Raw genomic sequence first — 18442 nt, 5'->3', positions numbered from 1 at the left:
AAAAAAAAAAAAAAAAAAAAAGTTCCGGTAGTTTCTTCTTTTATTTTTTTTTTTTTTCCTCTACTGAAAAAGCTCTCTTAGTTGTGTGCATGGCCATTGTCACTATTTTTTTGGAAGAGTTTTTTTTTTCTCTGTCAAAGGGAAAAGTGGGTAATTCCTTATTCAGAGATAATTGTTCAAAATTGCAAGAAGATTCATGGGTATTGAGTAATTAATTAGGGGGTTTTTAAATTAATTTCCGAAAACGAGAAGAAGGATATCTATTCTATTTGTTATCCAAAAGACGGGCCATTTGATGCCGAATCCGCTTCCTGAGGCCATCTCTTACGCAAGCCTCTCTTGGGGGGGTTTTTTTTTTTTTTTTTTTTTTTTTTTTTTTTCAAACGTGTAAAGCTAAAAATAGAGAAATGACGCCCTTGTAAATAAGTAAAAGGCAGGGACTCATTATTAAATTTAGTTTATTTGAAGAAATAAAAGTGACGTGTTAAAACATTAAAATAACATCTATAAAAGAATCTTTATTTAGCATTTTTCTAAAATAAGAGAGTGACTTATTATTAAATTAGTTTATTTGAAGAAATAGAAGTGACGTGTTAAAAGATTAGAATAACATTTATAAAAAAGTGTATTTAGCATTCCCCTAAAATTGTATTATTATTGTTATTATCATTCCTCAACAACCAACTTGATTTTAATATAGAAATCTCAATCGAATATTTCCTTACCAAGTTCCTATTAAATTTAATTACTTATGGCATTGGATTAGTGAACTTGCCATCAGTTCATCACACTCAATATTTCTTCGTAACTGTTTGCACTCTCCCTTTTTCTCATAACTCACCTATTGAATTGTTTTAAAATTTTTATCTTTTTTCTTGATTAATTTGACTAAATAATCTTTTAAGTGGTAAAAATCTGACATTTTTCTGTTTTTTCTCGTGAAAGTCCTAACGACCCAAAGAGGATTTTCTAGCTAGGCCAGCCCAATAATTTAACCGGACCGGCCTAAAAGGAGAAAGGAAGACCAATATGGGCCAACTCGACCTGAAACTTTTTTGGGCCTAAATTATTGGCCTGACCCAAACTTACACAAACACACACATACACATGCACAATGCCTTAACAACTGTCTCATCACCACTCCATATCGAAAGTTATCCAAAACTAAGGATTGCTAAAACTAAGGATAGCATTTACTATTATTCGTTAGAGATACTGTATATATCATAATTGGTAAGTCGCAAAATTAAAATGTGAATTGGTTAAAATGATTTTAGTATTTATTACTAGAAAAAAAAAAAAAAAAGAACAAAGCAACTAATCCCACAAATGCCAATACAATGTTGCCCTAAAGCTCTTTAAACCTCATCCAAACTTTCAGTATGGAGAAATATTATCTCATCCCGACAGCCCACCCGCGGGTCGGGGGAAAAAAAAAAAAGAAAAAAAGAAAAAAAAGATGAAAGATGATTTAACAGTATGCCAAGTAAAATATTTCAAAAATGGTCTAGTGTAAACACAAACAACTCTAGTCAATAATTCTGGTTACAATACCAACCGCGATAGTTCTTCCTAATGCTCTCAGAAACACCCTTCCAAGGGCCCTACAACTCGAGAACTCTTCTACGCAAACTGGTCCATGCAAAAGCACCTGAATTTGGAGAACGGGTAAATGTTAGGAGAACAAAAAAAAAAAAAAAAAAGAATCCAAACATTCTTTTGATTCTTGAATTACAAGAGGCGAGATTTTGATCTTAAATCACCTCAATAACAGCACTCTGCTTTGCGGTAAGACAACGGGGGGCCTTTTTCGCCACCTTGCCCGTCTTTGAGTCGAGCAATGACAGTATTTTCACAACTGTCGCTGCCTCCTTCGCGTGGTGTATGTGAAATTCCAACTGCTCATTCCAGTCACAACTCACAAATGAATCCCCCGACGGAGAAAAATATAGCAGGAAAATCTAAATTAAAAAAAGAAAAAAGTAAAAAGTAAATGTCGTGAGCACAAAATACATACCTGAGATCCCACTAAAATTGGCGTTGCTACATCCAAAACAAGAACCTTTACTTCCAAACGTTTTGCTACATTAACCGGAAAATCAGGGTGACATAGCACTCCACCGGCCACGACATTACTTCCATCAATACCTTGAAGACTAACAGCAACACTATCCCCGGCTCTTGCAATCGAACAAGCCTGAGAATCACGTTCTAAGGATCGTGCAGTGCCTATGCCTCCGGAAGGCATAACAAGAACCTATAATTTGAAACATATCGTTCCAATTTAATTAGCAAAACATTAAAACCCACCACAAGATTAAGAATAGATAATATGACACAATTCATACAAGCCAACTGATTATTTCCTAGTATTCCTGCTTCCCAAGTAGAAAGTTTTAGGCTTTTCTAAACATTGGACTATACACAAAATGGAGGAAGCACGATTAAGCAATCCCATGACAGATTGACATTAAAACTGCTGATCAAGCATATGATTAACTCAAACAGTTTCGTAGACGTTTGAATATTCAGAAATTCAGAAGATTACGACAGAAACCAACTTATGATGCTACTTGTTCAGACACAACTTAAGAAATAGTGTGTGGAATATAAAGATCAGGCTTTATTAAGACCCTTGAATGCATTCTTTTAAAATTTGTCATTCAATGCATTCTTTCTCTGGGACACAAGTCACAACCAGCTGAACAAGTTGGTTAATTATTGACTAGTACCTTCAATCCACTCCGAAGAGCCCCCGCTTCCAATTTACCACAGGCAGACACCTGCCCAAGTGAAGGCGATTTAATGACATCACATATAGGCATAAGCAGAGGCTTTGAAAAATCTCTTGATGGAGGTCGGAAGGAATCAATTGCATCCAAAAGGTGACGTCCCTTATACCTGCATTTCAAACAGATAAGTCTTATTTTTATTTTCTGTAATCTTGGGCGAGAGAGAGAAGCCCTTATGCAAGCCATACTAACTAAAATTAATGCAAAAATTTCCTCTAAAATATTCAGTCATCAGAACCATACTGGCAAAAAGGCCTGTCACTCAAACTCTAGATGGAAGACAAGAGCTAGTGGTTATTAACCACAAAGCATTCATTACTTGCATTACGTAATTCCAAACTTTTATCTTACTTCCATGACATTACTACCTGAACCTTGGTTCTACTTAGAAAGTATAAATGAAAGATGTGCACAAATAGAGCAAAAGGCTTAGCAACTCTGAATAGATGATCTCACCAGGATGAGAAGCGAACATCAGAAGGAGCTGCAACCAAATTTTGATTTTCCATGGCACTCAATGGAAGCCAAGATATAGAAGAATCCTTAAAGTTACAAGAACGAAGAAACGTCCCGAGTTGTTGTTTAATCAAATCAAATCGCTCCTTAGAATACCCAACAACATCCATTTTGTTAACAGCAACTATAATTTGTTCCACACCAAAACTTCTGATAAGTTGTGCATGTTCCCTTGTCTGCCCCTTCATACTGTCCATACCAGCTTCAAATGAACCAAGCGAGGCATCTATTACAATAATTGCAGCATCAGCTTGTGTTGCCCCGGAGATCATGTTTGGAACAAAATCTTTGTGGCCGGGTGAGTCGAGCACCACGACATGATATCTTTTGGAATCAAAATAAGCAACAGCCACTGTCATAGTTATTCCCCGTTCCCTCTCTTCTGCACTCTCATCCAATGCCCAGGCATAAGCAAAGGACCCTTTACCCTGCTTGAATAAAGAACACAGTAAATCATAGAATGAAAAGATTTATAGCAATCACATTCAAAATCGCAATGTTCACCTGTATCTTCGCCTCTTTTTCATATTTGTGCATTTGTTTTTCAGATATCCGACCTGAAAGGTGTAGCAATCTACCAGAGAGCGTTGATTTTCCAGAATCAACGTGACCAACCTACAAATACATGTAAAATAATATCACTCATATAAACTAATATAAACAGCTTAGTTACATAGAGCATGAGAAGATAACTGGACAACTTTACTCACTATGGCCAGATTCAACTGAATCAGTGCATCTTCAGCTTGATCAGGAAGCATCCATTTCTCAGGTTTATACTGCTTGTGTGAATTAGCTTTTCTAGCATTTATGTTATTTGGATTTCCAGATCTTACACCCAAAGCCATGTTATTCAAGTTATTGGCAAGACTCTCTGGTTTGCCCCTATTCACAGAACTTATGTTCTCATCCACGCTATCATGCTTGCCTTTAGGCTCTGCCATTGATGAGCTTTCTATCCTTTCACCGTCCGATTCTATGTCAATTGCAATGCCCTTTATATAACTGCTCTCCTCCACTCTACCATGGCTACTTTTCAGAAAACAATCTGATGATACATCTGAACTTTTAGAACTTCCTTGTACTTTACCTGTTCCTCTCTTTACTTGATGCCTCTTATCTGACGACATGGAGAAGCTATCTAACCTTCCATCATTTGATCGCTCGTCTAGTGTTCCAATGTTCTCACTGATGGCTAAAGTGATTGTTGAAGTCTTTGAGTCATTAAGATTGGCTGGCAGTAGAATGTAGTGTACAACAAAGTTAAATTTAAATTCAAAACATAATAAGATAGATTGCAAAGAAACAACAAATTATCTAACGAACGAATTTTTTGTTGCACTGGATGTTTAACAAGATCAAAAGATGCTAAAATCAGGGCATAATTTATAGCTAAGGATATGCATTTCTATTCATGCAACAGGTTGCTCTCAGTTAAGAAGTAAACAATTTGCATTTTTTCCTTCACAAGGCACAAGTAATTCTAAATGAACCAAGAATAATTTATTAAGTTTGGGCTAAAACTGATCCATCACAAGATGAACTAAACAAACTCTAACTGTGCAAACTAAAGGACACTAATGGACAACTTTTAATGTTAGAGTTAACTCGGTATAAAAACACTTGGCTGACAAGAATCATACTTGACTTATATAAAACGACATTTTATAAAGAAAATCTTGGTTCCAAACCGTGGATGCCCAATCAAAATATAACAGAAACATCAACATTACTATATGAACTAAATGTAATTATCCAAAAAATTTCAATTTTACTGTGATAAATCATATATGCAAACAAGGTTTACTTTAGTAACATAAGTGTACCTTTAGAACCCATTTTGGAGGAACGCAAGCCATTTGTGACCATGTCATCTGGAGATGGAGTATCAAACTTGAAAGGAACTGTACCATCAATTAAAGCACATTCAGAACTCCAAATACATGTCCCAATAACATATCAGATAAAACTTCAATGAACAATAGTAACTACTTGGATTATAAACTATCTCAACAAGAAAAAGTATAATTATCTAATTCTACAGAGTCACATCCTCCTTTAGAACAGGTGCAGGCAGACCTATATTAACCTGGTGCTGGTTATGAGTACTAAAGATCTTATATAATTCATCAATATGTCCTTGGAAATTCTCAAGCTTGTGGAAGTTATTGCCCTCATCAGCCTCAGAACCATCTTTCTGCGGTTGAAATAAGACGGCATTTTTGGGTGCCTGATGCGGCAGTGATGCAAAAAGAGACTGGGCCATTATGGATGCTTCAGCATCTTTGCATGTGCCTTCAACTGCATGGAAGAGATCTACTCTATGAAAGGAAAGGACAATGAATTTCAAATGAAACCTATGAAATTAGGAGTCTAACATGGAAGCGTAGGAGATATCTTTAAGAAATAACCTCAAACATAATTGAGATTAAAGATGAATCCTTGCCCAAAACCTAGGACCTAGACTGATTTAGGCGCTGCGAATTGCTTCAAAACATTACTATTCAGAGGGAAGGCTAGAAAAAGAATATCTTCATGATAATAAATGAAGATCACTTCATAGAATGGGGACTTCAAAAAAATTAGACGAAGCTATAAAACTAAATGCGCAGGATATATTTATCTACCTGTTTTCTTACTGGTACTGCTGATGTTAGGCAAGGGGTTGCGAAGAACCCCACAAATGTCACAAGCAGACATACTGTCATCATTATCATATGTGCAAATATAACAACTCCAAATCCCACGCCTCTCACTTTCTGGTTTTGATTCTACTACGGCAACTGCTAGAGAAAAACAAATTGAAAGAATAATTAAGACACATATCATTGCCACAGCCAATAACAGTGTAATAGGTCACAAAAAAAAAAAGCATTAGAATAAGTACATATAAAAAAACAATGTAATTTCAGATTGAATTATGTAAAATAATTTGTCATTGGTATGAGATGCCCAACAGCGTGGATCGAGCATTGACATATTGACGTAGAGAGTCTAGATAAACTGAGATGGTTATCTCAGGTGAACAGTGGAATTATGTTCCCAAATCTTTGGATCCCAAAATAAACAAAGCCAAGTTTGCCCCAATACAACGAGCTCAAGACCTATCAGCTAACAATAACCTACTACCCAAAACGAAACGTAAGGGTAAAGAAACTAAACAAATTGTCAAAACAGCACATTGTAGCATATAAGACGCAAACAACAAAGAAAACACTAAACGACATCTCAAAAGAGAAAAAATCACATTAAAGTAATCGATTTTACCATCATCCTATTAGAATAGAAGCAATATCTGAACATAACTACGAATACAACAAGACCAATTACAAAGAATTCATGGCAGTTATGCTATGGGTGATATTTAAATTATCTGAGATCCAAACTAAATGTGGCAGTAATTTTAGAATAAGATGACCTGCTCTTGGTTATAGACTTATAATTTTATGTGGTCAATGGTCTTGAAGGAAAATTCCATTAGTCCAGAGGTTAAAGTAAGGAGTCAAGGAAAAAGTCCAACTTTGTTAAATGCGGAAAAGGAATTAGGATACCGTCATTAGTCTTAATTCTCTTCTAAAACAAATGTCCAAGGTAAGATACAAGTTATAACAACTACTTTGAGCTACAAATGAATCGAGTTGCTTTAGTTTTCTAGTAAAACTGAAGAATGAAAGAAGAGCACAGAAAGGAAGGAAGAAAGCACCCTAGAAGGTAAAGTTTTCATTTTGAGAAAGCAAGAAAACTTAATGAAAAGTGAAAATCACTTCAGAAGATATATATATGTCAATGCAATATCCACGAAATCAATTGTAAACGCTACTCTATTAGAGCTTGTAGGTGATATCATAATGGGTTGTAAGTGTAACAGGCAACTGTATATATGTGATATCCATAAATTCCCGAACTCACGTTGTGAGCCTGAATTTGAAACCGGAGCCTTCACCAAACCCTACAAATCTTTGGAAGGCAAAAAAAGTCCAGATAAAGAGAGGACATCGAATAGACAAAAGCTACTAACCATTCTCTTCTATGCCGTAATCATAATCGTCAAAGTCATCGTAGTCTTCGTAGTAATCAACTCTGATATTTACTTTACGCGGCATGGCTTTAAGGCTGAATTCTGGATGCATAAAACTCAGATATGTTACCTCAAATTGGATCCACCACTACACACATGACATGAAACAGAAAAATGCAAAGAACTACATACCAAGAAAATGAGCATAAAGTGACCCTGAATTCTCTCTTCACCACATAAAATGAAGCTGCAAAAGAACCCAAAAAAAAAAAAAAAAAACCAGTTTTCAATAGCACCATTTCCTGACAACAAACAAAATCTTGAAATATTAACTATTACATATCGAAATTCAAGAATTAAAGCGACAAAGATAAGTTCAATTAAAAGAAAAACTTTACTATAACTGAGATAAACTTTACACCAACAACTTTCATTGTTATTTTCTTTTCATTTCTTTTCATTTCTTTTCTTTTCTGAGCAGCCGAAGTCCGAACAAACAATTTAACCAATCAACGATGATACGATAAACAAAATGAATAAATTGAAGCAATTCCGATCAAATTATTGCAATGAAGAAGAAAAGAAGTGAAAGAACGATGAGACGAAAACCTATCAACATTATGATAATCGCTGAATTCTTATGGAAATGATGGGGTTTCGTTCGGGGGATTTCTGAATTGAGCAAATCAAGAGAAAGAGAATTAGGATTAGGATTAGGATTTACCAGGCGCTGGAGTGGCCACGGCCAAGAGAAGAAGAAGAAGAAGAAGATGCTCTTGATTTTCTGCTACTTCTCTCTCTCTCTCTCTCTCTCTCTCTCTCTAAAATTAAGACAAGCCTCTGTTAGATTCGAAAGAGAGAATAACGTTCTCACTTTCCAGAAAACCATTTTGGGAGTTTTATCGTATTTGTATATTTTTATTTTTATTTACACGTCATTCGTTTCTTTGAAAAATAAAAATAAAAAGTAAAAAGAACAACTTTAAAAACGATCTTAAACCCTCTTTATATTCACAACTCAACTTTTATTAACTAGTATTTTCTTTTATAAAAATTTAAATTCAATTTTTTATTACAGATTTTATCTCTCACACATTGTGAAACATCGTCAATTTTTACTACCCAATTAGGGTTGCTCTCTCTCATATGCTAGTTTTTTTTGCTAGTGTCATTGTGGAGCTCTCTCCTCAAGCTGGAATCTAATGGTAGCATTTAACTTGCTCAGATTAGTGATGGATTTGGTGGGGGGCTACTTGTGTGATCGAGGGGATGGGTTTTTGGCGAGGTTGTATTGGGTGGTTGCCAACGTTACGTGTACCTTTCTTAAGAGCGTTGGAGTTAGGATCAATTATATGGGTCACGACATAACAACACGACTCAAAAATGACACGAATTTCGCAGATTAGGGTTAAGAAAAAAGAGGTTCGGGTCAGAATTGGGTCGGCCTGAAATTGACACAAAAAACACCAGTCAATTTCGAGTTGGACCCGCCTAACCCGAACACAACATGAAACTCATAAAAAACTAAAAAATACATATATTTTGATTTTACTATGAACTTATGATATCATGATAGTTATACTCAAAATCTTATAGTATTATTTGCTTAATTTCAATTGATGTTATTGTATTTTAGTGTGTTATGAATTTTAAGTTATTTTTAATATGTAAAAAACTAAATAAAAGTATACAATTTTCGTGTCAATTTCGGGTTCACGGGGCATTTTCGTGTCGTGTTCGTGTTACGGTTTTTAAAAAATTTCGTGTCACGGGTCGTGTTCGGGTTGACTGTAAATTTAGAAAGAAACGATCAAAACACGACACGTGACACGAATTGCCACCCCTAGTTGGAGCCCTGCTGGATCCACATCATTTGAGCTTCGGTCCCTTTCCCGATGTTCATAAGGGGATTAGAAAACGGGGCATGGTGTTGGGAGTGGCTCTGTCGTCGCTTTTGTCCATGCGAGACGCATGAGGTCTTCAAAAGAGATGCGCCTTGGGAGATCTTGGCTCTCGTGGTTAGGTGGCGTGTCGGGAGTGGTGGTATGTTGGCTCTTGCGTGCAGCCTTAAGTGCTGGTGCGGTAGTACTCCATCAATGACGATCTCAGCTTGGTACAGATCTCTCTTTCTTAGCCCCTTCGGGGCACGGGTTGCCTTGAAATTACCGTTTTCACAACTGGATCCTTCAATGATGGTATTCATTGATTAAGACATCGTGACATGTGCAAGACATCTTACGAACATATGTCTTTCTTGTTCACAATCATATAAAGGAGTTGAGGAAATAATGACTGGAATGGTAAAACGGTAATTTTCTATACCATTCTAGTCATTGATATTTACAAAGGATAATAGTGCATTTATTCTATGGACCGTGTGATAAATTGTATTAACACCATCAGAAAAATAGCGCATATGAATCGAGAGATTAGTCGGCATCGAACCTTTAGTGGAGTCGTAAGATGTCAAAATTAAATACGTCAATAACTTATCAGGATAAATTAGTCGAGTATTGTAATTCCATAGCTTTGTTCATATGGGTCCATTCGGTCTCAAGGTTAGCTCTAATAAGTGAGAAAATTGAAACTGATGTTTTGTTACGTAATTATGTTTAAATAAATTCATTATGTTATTTTTCATTTATTTGATAATTGAAAAATAAAAGGAATGAATTTGAACATGATTTGATTTGGCAACTAAAGGAAGGAGAGAGTTGATTTTATTTTTGGAAAAATTCAGAAATCCCTTGGCAAGTGGGAATTCAGATTTTGATCCAAAAATGAAGGGGAAAATTCAGAAATCCCATATAGGGTTAAGTTTTTGAATTTCCTCCTATAAAGGGATATTATTGAAAACCCTAGTGGTGGCTAAGAAAAGAAAACAAAAATACCTCACTCTTATTCTCTCCCTAGGGTGGCCGGATTTGTGATTAAAAAATAGAAGGAAAATTGTTTCCTTAGGTTTTTCAAAAAGGAGCCCACTCTCTTCTCCCAAAATACTTAGAGTCATAGTCTTGAATCAACGAGTGGTTTTTGGTGTGATCGTGTTCATAAATCAACGGTCTTGTTTCACGGCAATTCTCCATCTCAGAACGTGAGATAGTGAGACAAGATCCTTGCGGCCATATTTGATCCAATCGTCTTAAAGGTATGATTGTCATTTTATTCCTTTGTCCATAAACATATATCATGCATGTATCTCTCGTTGTGATTTGTGTTTAATTTAGAATTAAAATATATGTGAAAATTTTTAAAATTTCCGCCTACAAGTTTGTTGTTGTTTAAATGATTTTTCACTTAAAAATCACAACTAGATCCTACATGGGTGACCTTTGGTCTACAGGTTATTTCACACTTGATCAATTAACATTATCCATCAATTGTAGAGATGTGTCTTCCAAGAGCCGTATGTGTGCTCGTTCTTTGTGCCAGCCTCCTTTTGTAAGAGCTTAGTGCACGTTTTCCTCCCCTCGTTTTCATGATTAGTGGTGGAACCGACTAATGGTCGAGATTAAATTATGCTTGTATTGCAAGATCATTTGTATCAATATTGTACTTTCATATTTTTGAAATACATTCACATTAAAAAAAAATCTTAATTTTTACACATAATACAAAATTACTCCTTATATATTTTGAAAATATCACATTTGGCTTTTTATATGTAAATATAAAAAATTCACCTATAAATATTATTAATCAAAATCTCCTATAAATATTGTTAGTAGAAAAAAAATGAGCGTAATAAATAATATATTTATAAAATTAAATTCAGTACGTAGCATATTTTAAAACTATCACGATCAACTTTCTTAAAAGGCCCAAAATATTGATTATATATACCGATTATTGTGGATGATCTGGATATTTTTTTTAAGAAAAACTTACTTTTTTAAAATAGGTTAAAAGATTACTTTAAAACTGTGTTTTTCCGCAAAGTTTTAGCGTAACAATATCCTTTTTTTTTTTTTTTAAGAAAAACAATGGAATATCAATTTGGTCGCATATAAAAGATTAGTCATTACAAAAATATTAGCCTAATATCTCTTTTTTTTTTTTTTTTTCAATTGTTGCGAAAACTCTGTTGTTATAATAATAGTATAATAAAATAATATTTATAATTTCCTTTCGAAACATATTTTATAACATATTTGTGATAGAAATATCATCTTTACCTTTTCAATCTAAAAACATATTATGGAGAAAAAACATAAAATTATAGTTGAAAACTGATTTGGTGTTGAAAAAAATACGATAATTCGACAAAAATTAATACTGCTATTTTTGTAATATTTGTACACATTTACTTACCGAATTTGTATAATTTAAGCAACTTGCCTTTTGAATTTTTAATTTAAGTAAGTTGTCCCTTTAACTTGTAAAGCTGTTGAAATATGCCTCATTGTGATGATAATTATGTTAAATTAGTATAAAAAAAAGCATGATAAAAAATTTCAACATCTCGATTTAAATGTAATACAAATCTTTCAATTATTTAACTTTTAATCCCTTAAACCTAATAATAAATTTAGTAAAATAGAATACATTGTAATAATTTTATAAATTCAAAAAATTAATTGTCAAAATTAAAAATTAGAAAATAAATGATTAAACCACGATAAATTCATGGATAATTGGGCTAAAAACCCGTGAGAAAGAGGAAAATAGGCCAAGACTTAAGATGAATTAAAATTAATAGGCCAATAGTTTACATAAGTTAATAAATAGGTCAAATTACTGTTTTCGTCCATAACTTGTCTGGTTATGAACCATAACTTGACAAGTTATTCACGATTTTCGTCCATAATTTGTCTGACTATGAACCATAACTTGATAAATTTGTCCATAACTTATCTGATTATGAACCATAACTTAACAAGTTATGGCCTATTAATTTCTATAACTAAAAATTAGCCTATATACTTTCTTAAGGTTTTCATATTGGCCTATTTTCTACTATTTCCCTTCTTTTATTCACATCCTGAATTCTCACTCTCTCAGAATATGAAAATTACATCATAAATCATCAGGAGTGGACGTCATATGGAATTAGTTTTTAATGGTAAAAGCTAAATAAATCCATCCAATAATCTTGTCAAAACAAATAAATGTTCGAATTTAAATTAAGCAAAACAAAAAAGAAAATAGATAAAAGTTGTTCGAATTTAAGTTAAGCAAAACATAAAAGAAAATGGATAAAAAGCAGATCAATTTGATTAACGATTTTGTTATTATTGTCAATTTTTTTCTCATGCTAACAGAACAATAATAACATGCTAACGAGCATTACAAACTGATCAGATCACCTAAAAATAATAATAATAATAACATTAAACTAATTGGATTGATTACAAAAATAATAATAACTAGAAATGTTGTTTGACAATTCGTTCGATCTAGGTTCCAGTTACCAACTCCCTCCTGAAATTTGTATAGAAATTTGTTGAAACTAAGCTCCAACTTCTTCACAGATTCGTACAAGCAAAACTACTATATATTGTTTTTCTATATGCACAAAATGTTTGTTAACTTTACAATTTGCTGAAATATCTACAGCTTAATTCAACAGGCTCTAGTTCTCCAACTGGTAAAATTTGGCCAAAATATAAGCAAAACTTCTCTTGCAGTATAGTAAAATTGGTGTGGTTTTTGCAGCTACTCCAACGCTCTAACTATCTGTCTGACAAGATTGATTCACTCCAAGAAAGCATGAGATCTCGAACGACAGTCGGAAAGTCTGCGAGTCCCAAACATAAAAAAGTGTTTGTAAATTAAAATTACAGTAATTTGAAGAGCAATATAAAAGGTTTTATGACATGTTGAACTACGTTAATCTGTCCCTTAAAAAGTTCAAAAACGTAAGTGAAGCTTTTACCTCTTGCAACTTCCATGGCTACCAACCTTATGTCTATCTCATCTTGGACGAGTCTGTATACATCTACAAGCTATAGAAGACAGGAAGATAGTTAGCGGCGGTCTCGTAACCGTATTGCTACTAACCCAAATTATCTCCTCTACCTCTATTTTCAGAAGGAAAGGAAAAGGAATGGGTTTGTATTAGCTAACCTCTTGAATGTGAAGCTTCGAGTCTTCAGTCAAAGCAAGAAGAAGTTGTCGACGGATTCCTTCATCGAGAAAGAATAAACGAGCTCCGTCTTTCATGGTGTCTGTGAGATCCAATTTACTTTCAACTTTCAAGCCTCTAGTTGTTCGACTGCAGAGAAAACGACCGAGAAAATATAGCTTGTTTAGTACTTTCAAGTAGAAGAATAACGAAATCAGCAGAGCAGCGACAAAGTTACAGACGTGTCCTTCACTTGCAATGCAGGGTTGCTACTCATCTTGGCCACGTTTTCTTTTGCGAGAGTAATAAGATTCTCAAGCCGTTTCCACTGAAAAACACCATCTTTAAATAGAACCTGACATAAGTAATTGATTATCATCAAGACTTTATGACGTGAGAAACTGTCTATAGTTTATGGTCCATTGAAACAATAAGGAAAGAAAAGAAGGAAAAGGAGAAAGAAAAAAAAGAAAAAGAAAAAGCTCAATACCCTTCATACATTTTGACTATACGTCATCAGTTATATATATAATAGTGAGATAAAGAAAAGAACAAATAAAGGCCAGAATCCTTTAGTTTTAAAATTTCAACAGCACGAAAAAGTTGCAGAATGGCTTTGCACTGACCTGTATAAGGCGTTCTCGTAGAGCAGGGTTTGGATCCGTTAGGAGGCGCTTTGCTATGTACGGATAGGCCACCTAGTTGACAAATAACGTCAATATTTACATGATAAAAGAAGGACAATATTGATCACGTATCATATTTATCCCTTAAATACTACATTGCTATGTGTGTGAATAAACACAATAAATGTGCTGCCTGAGAACTGAATAAAGAGAACGAATCTGTCCCTACCTCAAGAAATTTGAAATCTGGCTTCAGAGTGAAACAGATGCCCTCCTGAGTCAATAAAGAACGAATAACAAGAGAAAACCTCTCTGGGATACGAATGGGATAATTATAGACCAATTGATTAAATTTCCCTGCAGTGCAGACGACACAAATTTTAAAAAGCTGTTGCTTGCAAAGCACAGCATAGAGGTCAAAACTATATAGCAATTGGAAATAATTTGCAGTCCTCGGCAAAACACAATGGGATTTAGGAAGCTGAAAGGTAAAGGGTGTTCAAAAAAAAAAAAAGAACTGGAATATGTAACAACCAATTGGGATATCAATTTACCGGTAACACTTCGGAAATTAAAGTCAGAAAGTCCTTTTCCAGCAGAGTTCTGCCAGATTGCTTCTAGAGCTGGAATAATGGGAGAGACATCAGTCCCAGGAGCCAGAAAGCCAAGCCTTGTGAAGTCATTCGCCATCTCAGCATAGTCCTCATTTACAGCATGGACAACAGCATCAATCAGAATCTGCTTATTTTGCTGAAAGACGGAAAAGGGCAAATGAGAAGTCCCGAAAAAGAGAAAGAAAATCCATTCGAATTCCAGATTAACTGAAAAAGCAAAAAAAAAAAAAATGATAGAAATCATGTATAATTATATATAGATCACAATTCTATTGAAATTTACTTTTCAGGGCTATTGGTAGTGAACATCTTTGAAGTCCTAGTTTACCTGACTAAGCACAGCAACATTCCCAAAGTCCACATATGCGATACGTCCATCACGCATGGCGAAAATATTTCCAGGATGTGGATCTCCATGAAATAGCCCAAACTCCAACAACTGCCGCAATGCAGCACTCACTCCAACAGTTAAAAACCCACCTACATCAATGCCAGCTTCTTTAATTGCCTGAAATACATTTGCCCATTATGGTTACAGAAGGTGGCATTTTGTATTTCCTATAGAATAAGGTTAAAACGGAATAAAATTTTCTATCTTGACAACTATACCTGTGGGTCAGTGCACCGAATACCATCAATCCATTCCATTACTAAAACTCGCTGACCAGAAAGTTGTTTGTAACATCGAGGGATTTTGACAGTAGGATCATTTTTGAAGTTCTCAAGAAAATCTTCCAAATTACGGGCTTCCTGAGATTGGAAAACAGACATCAGGCATAAAAAGATGCCAATATGAGAAAGCATATAAGCGTTGATAACAAATCTAAGAGTATAAAAGATATAAAAACCAAAATTCTTCATCCTTTGTGCATTGTTACGAGTTCACCTTTTTACCAAATATGAGAAAACATAGTTTTCTTTCTGACCAAGGATTGATAATTAGTTTTTCAACTCGGGCTAAGAAAGTCAATTTTGACGACAAATTAAAAGGAAGATCTGAAATGTACCAAAGTATAATCAAGTTCCTCCAGAAGCTTCTCACCAAATTCATCAACTATCAGCTCAGCATTGCAGCCCAGTTTCTGTAGACTAATGCCATTCAAGAATGAAGCCAGAGTACGGAAAAGAAAAAGATCCCGATATATTATAGGCTCTATCTCTGGTCTTTGAACCTGTAATAAGTTAACAATGACAGTTTTAGACACTTTTTTGGCAAGAAAAATATAAAAAATCAAGGCTATATGACATTATTCTTCCCTTGGAGGACACTGGATAAGCGTCATACCTTAATAGCAACATCCCGGCCAGAGCTACGCAATGTAGCTCGGTAAACTTGACCCAAACTTGCTGCTGCTATTGTCTGAGATGAAATTTTACTGAACACAGCTTCAAGGGGTTGGCCCAATTCCTCTTCTATTATCTTGAAAGCAACCTAAATGGCAAACCATACTTCTTTTGGTCTATTTAAGCCCAGCACAGTAAAAGGACAAATCACAATTGAAGTGTTACAGCTAGAGTTTACCTGATTAGGGAAAGGAGGAACATCATCTTGAAGAATGCAAAGTTCGTTCATATAATCTTCTCTAATAATATCAGGTCTGTTTGCAAGAACCTGTCAAAATCAATTTCTCATACTCAAGTTAGGAAAATTGAAACACACGAACACAACGAAGCTGTTGTATTTCAACTCCATCAAACAACTTTTGTTTTGTTTTTTTTGGTTGCTCTTTAAAACACAAAGGAAATCTCTTGAAAAGCATAATTAGAAAACACACAGGTATGATTAAATGACTCCAGTCTAAAACTTTTGTTTCTTGTAAACTTTAACTCAAGCTCCATCCACCAATTGATCAAATACTTCATTCATGGAAATAAAGGCATGGAAAATTACAATCAACTCCTCTAAATGTAGTCGGAATAAAGGTTAGCTTCAAGTTACCAGAAGAAACTTAGAACACCTTGGTAACACAGTCATTTACAGCAATGGGACCTAAAATTCAGCAATTATTTTATTATTTTAACCATAAGTAAGCATTAAATGTAATTGCTAGGTTTAGAAATATTGAACACGTACAAAGTTATGGCATGGAGCAAAACAAATCGTGACTCAAGTTGGTCAATCAAGAAACGAAAAGAATAAAATTGAAGCACAAACCTGACCAGCTTTGATGAAAGAAGGTCCCAGATCACATAAAAGATTCCTAAGCTGCCGAGCTCGAAATGGGACGACCTCTTCATCCCTTCCAACCAAGAAATCGTACATCAAGGCTGACCAGTACAATCCCAAATTCCACACTATCTCCACACCTCGAAGAATTAATGACGCGACAGCTCCTCTAGATTCTAACACCTTATTCCTAACCTGTTTAGAGATAAGAATAATATCGTCATGAAGTCCAATTCAAGGAAAATAAAATCTCTACAGCTTCGATATCTATGATGTAACCAATAACGCTATCATCAATTTCAGTGAAAACTGAAAACACGTGACAAATTGAAGAATTGACAGCCGAACTAACGTCGTGTTAATAGTCCAATGTATTAAAGAGATCAAGTTCATAACAACAATAAGACTCTAATCCTAGTCCTTAAACTTTAAACTAAAAGCAGTAAATACTAAATAGTTCTCTCTAAATTTGTCAAAGAAGCTCCTCACTGGTCTTTCCATTGGCTGACCAGACAATAGTTCAGAAACTATTCATTTTCCGTTAGACTCAAGGACGAAATATTCATTTCAAACGAGGATTAATTCTGTCAATATCACAAAATTTCGTTTTAGCCATTTTCAACCGTATTAGAAAATGTCCACAGAGAAACTTTGTAGCAAGTTGAGGACTTGCTATTAATTTTAAATTGCAGAAATTAAAACGAGATTTCCCTTATAGTTTAGGATCAACGATAGAATTAACACACATAAAATTAACACATAATATGTATAATATATATATACTCATATAAGGCAACAAATTCAACAAAGTTTTTCGTACTGTATCGGGAGTGTACTTGCGAAACGGTATGCAAACGCCACGCTCGATGTCGAGCTGCTCCATGGCGGCGCTCGACTTTCCAACCACCAACGCCGTGCTCCCATCTCCGCCGCCGCCGCCTGTGGACGTCGAATTCCTCTTTGTAATCACCCCGTTCTTGGCCACCGAAGCAGCGAAATTTGAAAATCGCAATCTGAAGCATTTCTTCCTGTCACTTCCTCTTCTTCTCTGGCTTGGGATCGCCCGATTGATAAGAAACTGACTCTTGTGTGTAGAATTTACACAGAGGAAATCCATAGTTCCTGATTTCAACTGTGTTGTGTAGAATTATGGTGAGATCAAAACCCTAGAAAAGAAGAAGAAGAAGATAGTGGTGAATGTGCTGCCGTACGGGCTAGAGAGAGTCGTTGGAAGAAGAAGCAGCGAACTTTAAAAATCAGTTTCATTGCGAAAGTAATTTTTTTTTCATGTAAAATAATTGATGGAAAAAAATGGGAACCACACAAAAATTTGGCAAGTGGAATGCTTGTATGAATTTCGGTCTAAAACGCAGAAGCCAATGCTTGGCTCATAGCTGCCCAGCAGTTCAGGTGTTAAGCAATCAACCAGTCGCGCACGTGCAACGCATGCGCGTCATACCATTTTTAAAATAAAAAATAAATATTATAATTTATTTTATTTTTTACTTGAGATGGGAGATTCAAGTCTACACCTTATAATAAAGTTAGATATGGAATTACAATTAAACTGCGCTTGTGACCAGCCAACCACATAAAGATTTTAATTTCACTAAAGGCGTTTTGCACATTTACCCCTGAACCGAAC

At 34.8% G+C, this 18442-nt stretch overlaps 2 protein-coding genes across 5 annotated transcripts; both read right to left on the bottom strand.

Moving 5' to 3' along the window:
• Positions 1-1325: 1325 nt before the first annotated feature.
• LOC21387930 (HBS1-like protein) lies at positions 1326-8189 on the bottom strand. 4 transcript variants are annotated; one of them, XM_024169752.1, is made up of 13 exons: positions 8051-8189; positions 7519-7573; positions 7327-7428; positions 5936-6094; positions 5388-5609; positions 5135-5212; positions 4019-4542; positions 3813-3923; positions 3249-3736; positions 2733-2901; positions 2018-2257; positions 1764-1898; positions 1326-1651 (listed from the first exon to the last, which is right to left on the bottom strand). In XM_024169752.1, the coding sequence occupies exons 3-13, from the start codon at positions 7409-7411 to the stop codon at positions 1529-1531; spliced, it is 2334 nt and encodes a 777-aa protein (XP_024025520.1). In that variant the 5' UTR covers positions 7412-7428; positions 7519-7573; positions 8051-8189; the 3' UTR covers positions 1326-1528. The 4 variants fall into 4 exon arrangements, with proteins under 4 accessions (XP_024025520.1, XP_024025521.1, XP_024025522.1 ...); XM_024169753.1 differs by having other exon boundaries at positions 5936-6091; XM_024169754.1 differs by lacking the exon at positions 5388-5609.
• A 4485-nt stretch (positions 8190-12674) lies between these two features.
• LOC21387929 (protein ACTIVITY OF BC1 COMPLEX KINASE 1, chloroplastic) lies at positions 12675-18152 on the bottom strand. Its single transcript, XM_024169758.1, has 14 exons — positions 17618-18152; positions 16786-16992; positions 16153-16242; positions 15916-16062; positions 15638-15802; positions 15240-15380; positions 14959-15138; positions 14571-14766; positions 14246-14373; positions 14017-14088; positions 13633-13745; positions 13393-13540; positions 13202-13271; positions 12675-13063 (listed from the first exon to the last, which is right to left on the bottom strand). Exons 1-14 carry the CDS (start codon positions 17912-17914, stop codon positions 12999-13001), a joined length of 2019 nt encoding a protein of 672 aa, XP_024025526.1. The 5' UTR covers positions 17915-18152; the 3' UTR covers positions 12675-12998.
• Positions 18153-18442: the final 290 nt, after the last annotated feature.

The sequence above is a fragment of the Morus notabilis genome, unplaced genomic scaffold (genome assembly GCF_000414095.1).
Source record: "Morus notabilis unplaced genomic scaffold, ASM41409v2 Scaffold1421, whole genome shotgun sequence".
In the NCBI taxonomy this organism is placed as follows: Eukaryota; Viridiplantae; Streptophyta; class Magnoliopsida; order Rosales; family Moraceae; genus Morus; species Morus notabilis.
Note: the sequence above shows the minus strand (reverse complement) of the source record. Positions and strands in the feature narration are given on the sequence as shown.

Bases quoted from the DNA above. Each gene is read 5' to 3' on its own strand.
- LOC21387930 (XM_024169752.1), bottom strand. From the start codon at position 7,411: ATGCCGCGTAAAGTAAATATCAGAGTTGATTACTACGAAGACTACGAT. The intron at 2,902-3,248 runs GTGAGATCATCT...TTTGAAATGCAG, and splicing joins GATGTTCGCTTCTCATCCTG to GTATAAGGGACGTCACCTTT. The intron at 1,899-2,017 runs GTATGTATTTTG...TGGAATGAGCAG, and splicing joins CAATTTTAGTGGGATCTCAG to TTGGAATTTCACATACACCA.
- LOC21387929 (XM_024169758.1), bottom strand. From the start codon at position 17,914: ATGGATTTCCTCTGTGTAAATTCTACACACAAGAGTCAGTTTCTTATC. The intron at 16,993-17,617 runs GTACGAAAAACT...ATCTCTAAACAG, and splicing joins GCAAGTACACTCCCGATACA to GTTAGGAATAAGGTGTTAGA. The intron at 16,063-16,152 runs GTAAACTCTAGC...TTTGCCATTTAG, and splicing joins TTCCTCCTTTCCCTAATCAG to GTTGCTTTCAAGATAATAGA.